Source organism: Borostomias antarcticus, assembly GCF_949987555.1.
Source record: "Borostomias antarcticus genome assembly, chromosome: 3".
Lineage (NCBI taxonomy): Eukaryota > Metazoa > Chordata > Actinopteri > Stomiiformes > Stomiidae > Borostomias > Borostomias antarcticus.
The window spans coordinates 37710957-37718347 of NC_140236.1; the positions used below are offsets into that span (position 1 = coordinate 37710957).

At 46.9% G+C, this 7391-nt stretch overlaps 1 protein-coding gene across 1 annotated transcript; it reads left to right on the plus strand.

Annotated features, from left to right (window-relative positions):
• Positions 1 to 1427: 1427 nt before the first annotated feature.
• LOC311307405 (macrophage-stimulating protein receptor-like) lies at positions 1428 to 6964 on the plus strand (the record flags this gene model as incomplete). Its single annotated transcript, XM_084436199.1, has 16 exons — positions 1428 to 1432; positions 1612 to 1741; positions 1831 to 1967; positions 2058 to 2237; positions 2415 to 2514; positions 2655 to 2873; positions 2991 to 3137; positions 3261 to 3417; positions 3538 to 3624; positions 3844 to 4050; positions 4193 to 4273; positions 4520 to 4701; positions 4836 to 4945; positions 5036 to 5201; positions 5297 to 5433; positions 5591 to 6964. The coding sequence occupies 16 exons, from the start codon at positions 1428 to 1430 to the stop codon at positions 5838 to 5840; spliced, it is 2295 nt and encodes a 764-aa protein (XP_084292325.1). The 3' UTR covers positions 5841 to 6964.
• Between the last annotated feature and the right edge of the window lie 427 nt (positions 6965 to 7391).

Here is a 7391-nt window from a genome sequence, read left to right on the forward strand (position 1 = left end):
TCATGCACCACATATGTAACAACGGTCATCTCTCCCTCTCTCTCCCTCCCTCTCCCTCTCTCCCTCCATTTGCTCAGTTCAGCTCAGTTGCTCAGACTACTCTGTTAACTGTGTTTAATACAGACTACTCTGTTAACTGTGTTTAATACAGACTACTCTGCTAACTGTGTTTAATACAGACTACTCTGCTAACTGTGTTTAATACAGACTACTCTGTTAACTGTGTTCAATACAGACTACTCTGCTAACTGTGTTTAATACAGACTACTCTGCTAACTGTGTTTAATACACAGACTACTCTGCTAACTGTGTTTAATACAGACTACTCTGCTAACTGTGTTTAATACAGACTACTCTTACAATACACAGAGCATCTGGAAAGTACTCATACTCCTTCACTTTTTCATGTTGTTATGTTATAGCCTTATTCCAAAATGGATTAAATTATTTGTATGCCTCCGCCAGGCGATAGCCTGGCCGGAGGCATTATGGTTTCGGGTTGTCCGTCCGTCCGTCCGTCCATACGATGTTTGTTAATGCAATATCTTGAGAAGGCATTGACAGCATTTCTTCCCCTTTGGTGCAAATGTTCAATGGCACTCAAGGATGAACTGCTTAGATCGTGGGGGTCAAAGGTCAAATGTCAAGGGTAACTGTGACCTCCCAAAAGGCGTTTTTGGTCTAGTGAACACGATATCTCAGGAATGGCTTGACAGAATGTGTTCATATTTGGCCAAAATGTCCTATTGGACTGAATGAAGAACTGATTCGATTTTGGTGGTCAAAGTTCATGGTCACTGTGACCTCACAAAATGTGTTTTTGGCCTGATGAACACAATATCTCAAGAAAGGCTTGACCAGAATTTGTACATATTTGGCCAAAATGTCCAGTTGGACTTAATTAGATTAATTGGATTAGATTTTGGTATTCAAATGTCAAAGGTCAACTGAATGTTAACTGCAACTTGCATTGTTAGTTTTCTCAAAAATCTACACACAATACTTTGCCATAATGACAAAGTGAAAACATTTTTGCAAATGTATTAAAAATACCAAAACAACAAAGGAGTGGCTTCGGAACAAGTCTGTGAATGTCACTGAGTGGCCCAGCCAGAGTGCAGAATTGAACCTGATTGAACATCTCTGGAAAGACCTGAAAACAGCTGTGCAGCGATGCTCCCTATCTAACCTGACAGAGATTGAGAGGATCTGCAGAGAAGAATGGGAGAAATACCCCAAATACAGGTGTGCCAAGCTTATAGCGTCATACCCCAAAAGACTTGAGGCTGTAATCACTACTAAAGGTGCCTCAACAAAGTACTGAGTAAAGGGTGTGTGCTGAATACTATATAGGTATATGTGATATTTCAGGTTTTTTTTGTTTGTTTTTTTGCGGATAATTCTACAACTTTTTTCACATTGTCATTATGGGGTGTTGTGTGTAGATTTTTGAGAACATTTTGAGTTTAATCAGTTTTGGAATAAGGCAGCATAACAACATGTGGAAAAAGGGATATGAATACTTTACGGATGCACGGTACATAATGTTAAAGATCTAGGGTGATGTTGTACAGAGCCATTAGTGACCTGCCACCCTGCCTCCCCCTCCAGGCTGGTGTGCCGACTTCATCGCCAGGACACGGCGCCGTCCCAGGCCCTCAACGTCACAGTGGAGGTGCACGAGAGGAAGGGCCGCTACTTCATTGAGGGCCAAGCCCAGAGGCCGGGCTTCTTCTTTGTGGTGAGAGAGTCACATCTTTGATCCTTCATCTTGAAACGCTGTAGCACAGGAGAGTTTAAACACACTAACGTGGTGATGGCTCTGTCCAGGAGCCCAGTTTAACGGAGATCAGGCCAGACTACGGCCCTCGGGTAGGGGGGACTCTGATCACACTGACTGGACGCCACTTAAACGCCGGGACGAGACAGATTGTCACTATCGGTGGTCAAGAATGCTCCAACACTAGGTAATTATGGACATGTTTTTTTTGCTGTACTATGTTCAGCCCGGGTCAGAATGCGTGCATTTTCACATCTGTGTTGTCCATTTTTCTCAGTGTCTCAGCGGGCAGCGGGGTGACGTCCTCCATCGTCTGCCTGTCCAAAGCCCTGGGAGGCGTGACCAAGGTGCCTGTGAAGGTACTAATCGATAAGTCCGAGGCGTCCTCCACCAAGATGTTCCTATATAAGGAGAACCCTGTGGTTACTGGGCTTGTCCCTGCCTGCAGTTTCAGAAGGTAGGTTATACCACTCACCAAGCTGTTTTATCAGTTAATCCAAACCACATTACATTAGATACATCAATGCCATTGACTGTCATTCATTTTATATGCCTCGATTTCTATTTGAATATTCCCCCATAGAATACAATATAACTAAATGTGTACATTTGTGTGTTTAACCCTGTCATTCAGGGGAACTAAAATCATAATCAAAGGCAAGAATCTGGACTCTGTGTACAAGACAGTTATTCGCTACATATCCAACAACCCCTCCCAGGAGCCTCTTCATAGGGTGAGACAGAACGTCACATTTACCATTCACCCTACATTAGACATCTGTGCACTCATTTCATTGGTCAAGAGCGTTGTTGCTCTCACAAAGGAGACGGGCTGCCGTTCCCGGTCACAAACTTCCTTTGTGTTCCAACCCAGGTGTGCCACGGCACAGGGAATGCAACGCATCTGGAGTGCCTGGCCCCGGTGTTCCCCAGGAACGAAACAGAGTTGGGGCGGATCTCCTTCGACATGGACGGGGCCCGGGGCCTGCTGAGGAGGCGTTTCGAGTACTTCCCCGACGCCAGCGTCTTCCCCTTCGAGCGCGAAGGCAACGTGCTGAGCCTGAGCCCAGGACAGGATGAGGTTTCCCTGCACGTACGTTCACACACACACAGCCAAGCTCGCACTCGGCGCCAAAAAAACACAACCGCCAGATAAACGGCGATACGGTTGCCGCTCTTGACGCCGCAGTTCCTATTCCCTGTCGCACAGCACGCCAAGCTGAGCCTGGCGAGCGCCTGCATGGCCATCATCATGACCATCGAGGACGTGGACTGTAACGTCCAGGTTCTGGAGAACGAACTGACCTGCAGGATCCCCAAAGACCTGGTCATTCCCAGCGAGGGTGCGTCCGTCAAGGTGAGGAACTTTGCCTCGTGGCTTCAACTGAATTCACTAGACCACCATATTCGTGTTTTTAAGTTTGCAACGTAGCTTGGAGTTGTTTCAGACTGTTGATTGAGACCTTCCTTTCTGGGCTAGGTTTATGTGAACGGGGTTGTCTATAACGTGGGCACAGTGGTGTTTGCCAACAACACCTCGACCATAGCAGGCATCGTGCTGGGCATCTTCGCAGCCTTGGTAGTGGGTGCTGCGCTCGCATTCGTCATTATGAAACACCAGAGGAGGAAGAAGAAAGGTGAGTGATGGATGACTGGAACCTTCTAGTCGTCCGTGTTGATTATTTAATGATCTGATGACACCGAGTGCGGCGTTCGGGTCTGTCATCTGTTCTGATTGTCATTGTGATGTTTTTCAGCCAAGGTAGAGAATCGTTTGTCAAGGTTCTCTACCCGTAGCCGAGTCAGTAACGCTGACATATCCCCCACAGGTGACTATAGGCGAGGTGAGAGATGGCGCTCAGGGCATCTAATCAGCTTTCACCCATTCATCCACGTCATTCAGCCACCTACTTATCCAACCATTCATCCATCCATCCTTCCAACACACAGATTCATCCAGACAAACATTCTCTCTATCTCTCCCTCTCTCTCTCTCTCTCTCTCTCTCTCTCTCTCTCTCTCTCCCTTTCGCTCTCTCTCTCGGTCTATCACCTTTGCTGTAGACTTGTCCAGCCAGACGTCAGGCTCAGGGGCCATTGCTTTCCACAGCCTGCTCTATGCTGCCAGCTACGACCACCTGGCAGTGCCCCTGATGACCCCCGACAGGGTCACCGTGGCCAGCATGCGCCCAGAGCTCCTGGAAGAGGTCAAGGATGTGCTGATCCCAGCCGACATGCTCAACGTCCAGCACAGCCAGATCATTGGCAAAGGTGAGACTAGATTGCCGTTGTTGATCCTTGGCTCATGGCTGGACTCATCTACTGTAATTCCATTTCCATCCATTCAATCATGGCCATTATGTGCTCACTGTTTTATACACATCTCCAGTAAGAATCATTTGTTTTGAAACAGGCCACTTTGGGACAGTTTACCACGGCTATCTGAGGGACCAGAACAACCAAGAAATCCACTGTGCTGTGAAATCATTGAATAGTATGTGAACATTGAACAGTATGAGTTTGTTTAAGCCTTTGCAACATCAGTGACAGTTGTGCACTTTAACTTTAGCACTAGATTAGGCTATTAGTCACTTCTTTAGAAAGGCGATGCACTTGTGAGTTCTGGCGAGTAGTAGTACACTGACTTCCTGCGTTAAATGCAATTATTATAAGTTGCTTTGGACAGAAGCCAAATTACTGTAATGTAATGTATCATGTTAATGTATGTGTGCGTTCCCAGGGATCACAGACCTGGGGGAGGTAGAGCAGTTCCTGAGAGAAGGCATCCTGATGAAGGGCTTCCACCACACTAACGTTCTGTCTCTACTGGGCATCCTGCTGCCTGACGAGGGGCTTCCCCTGGTGGTGCTGCCCTACATGAAGCATGGGGACCTGCGCCACTTCATACGCTGTGAGAGGAGGGTAAGCTCCTCCCCTACCCTCACAGAACATGTAACGCTTAACCTACAGTACTATACTTGATTCGGAACTATTATATTTGTATTTTTCCTGTTCTGTAGATAATGACTGAGTGGGTGTTATCTCTCTGTTTGCAGAACCCAACAGTGAAGGATCTGATTGGGTTCGGCCTGCAGGTTGCCAAGGGGATGGAGTACCTGGCCCAGAAGAAGTTTGTACACAGAGATCTGGCAGCAAGGAACTGCATGTGAGTCCTGGTGATCTTGAACCCAGATGGGTAATACAGAAGTCCTGGTCCTCTGTCCAGGGTTTCGTTAACAACCCATTCTCTATGCAGGCTAGATGAATCCTACACCGTGAAGGTGGCAGATTTTGGGATGGCCAGGGACGTCCTCGACAAGGAGTACTACAGCGTCCAGGATCACAAGAAGGCCAAGTTGCCAGTCAAGTGGATGGCTATAGAGAGCCTGCAGACACAGAAGTTCACCACCAAGTCTGATGTGGTGAGTAGACGCATCCAGTTCCAGATCCTCGGCTTTGGTCACTTTAACTACTGCACTGTTCCAGTCACCCGAACTCACGCTCTCTGTCCATCTAGTGGTCCTTTGGGGTATTGCTGTGGGAGCTGTTGACCAGAGGAACCAGCCCCTATCCTGATGTGGACCCCTATGATATCACCCACTACCTGTTAAAGGGACGGAGGCTGCTCCAGCCACAGTTCTGCCCCGACGCCCTGTAAGTGGACACTGTTTATACCCAGCGGTTGGAGTCAAGAGAGGCTCAACTCTTGTCTTGTAAATGTCAGTCTATCCTCGCTATCTGTCCTCCTGACACTGTTGAGTGCTCAGACAAGTCTGGTTGTTGATTTCTGTCGTTGTTTTTGTTTTGTTAGGTACTCCATCATGCTCAAGTGCTGGGCCCCCGAGCCTGAGCTCCGGCCTGATTTCAACATGCTGGTCCAGAAGGTGCAGGGGATCCTGTCCTGCCTGGAGGGAGAGCACTACATCAACCTGAAGGTCACCTACGTCAACCTGGACCAGCCCCGGCCCTACCCAGCCCTCACTGCCTCCGCTGACGAGGCTGAGGCCTCAGACTCTGACCCAGAACTAGACTCAGACCCAGACAGCCAGGTCCCCAGCTGAGGGTTTCACAGTTCCCCTGGAGGGCCCCCAGGATCTCAGGACACGCAGGACCAGGCCAGTGACAGGAGGGTCAAGCGTGCTGGACAGTGTGGAATGTTAGTCCTCTACCCTGATTCCTGAGCTGGTGGATCTGTTAGGGACAGGACTATTGACTGAGGACACATTGTGACTGCTGTACTCTCCTCATGAATGAGTTTCGAGACTGGATCTGCCTGGATGTCCTGGGGACTTTGACTGTGCCTTGTGTTCATGTGCACGTGTACAGTAGGAGAAATGAGAATATCAGAAAACACAGGTTTCCCACTGTCTGAAGAAGCAAAGTTGTAAATAAGGGCCAATGAATGTTTGTTTGTTTACACACTGCTTCTAGACTATGACTTGAGATTTTGATTGATACGTCTCATCTTCCCTTGTGGTACTGTGATGCAATGATTTAAGTCAATTAAGCAAATCTTCTGATCTTGGATGTGAAAGGAAAGTATTACCTGTAATGGTGTTGCACTCAAACATTTGAAACATTTTCAAGAAAGTGTCAGTGCCTTATTTACACTGACTGACACTCAGGGAGTCAGTGTGTGATATAGCCTAGAAAATATCTGACAAGATGAAACCTTCCATCACATTGTGTACTGGAGTGATAGACAAATATATAAGAGTAACGTTTGTGTCAATTCACGAATGTGTCACAGATTCAGTGAAATTACTCCCAATTGTATTTCCCAAATACATTGCCATTTGCAGTGTCAGTATCTTGAGATTTTACCTTGTGGTTTGAAACATCCGCTACTTGTTTTTCTGTGAATCAGCGACTAGAGGTCGGTAAAGATCTTTGTCGCTCCCAACCCTGTACAACTGCAGTAGTCTCTGCACCGTATCAGACCCCAGTATGTACATGTACACAACTTGTATATTGTGCTTACTTGAAGATTTGTTACAGAAAATCACATGGTCAGATTCCACTGGTGTAAATTCTAACCCATTTGGGTTTTTTCAAATGTTAAAAATTTCTTTCTTTTTTTTTTAAAGGATAAGTATGATGGAGGACTTTAACCCTCTCCAGATGTCAGATAAAGCAACCACCTCACCCAGTATGTGTTAAGGACTAATCTAATGTTCCAACAATATTCAGCCAGTCTATATGGAGCCAGGGGAATAGAAACCCAAACTTTCTTCAATGATCCATCCAACACTTCGCTGCCTTTTTTTTCACTCTTGTGTTGGGAATGATGCAGAACGGTGCAGCAGAGGCAGGGGAATTGTGAATCTGCAGTTGGGGGTGTTCGGGGGGGGGGGGTCTTCAAAGGGCGGAGGAGGGGAGGCTGGGGCTGTTGGAATGGAGAGCCTCCGCAGGTCCACTCATCCTCGCTGTATCAGCATCTACCGGGATCACAACTCCCCTCTCCTCCCCTAACCCACCCTAACCCTAACCCGATCTGTGTATCCTGCATCTTTAATACTCACCATAAATAATTCACATTGGTAAAAAATGAAAAATATTATTTTAGGATTTAAAAAATAAATAAATGATTCCTTCCCTGCAGATCAGCGTGA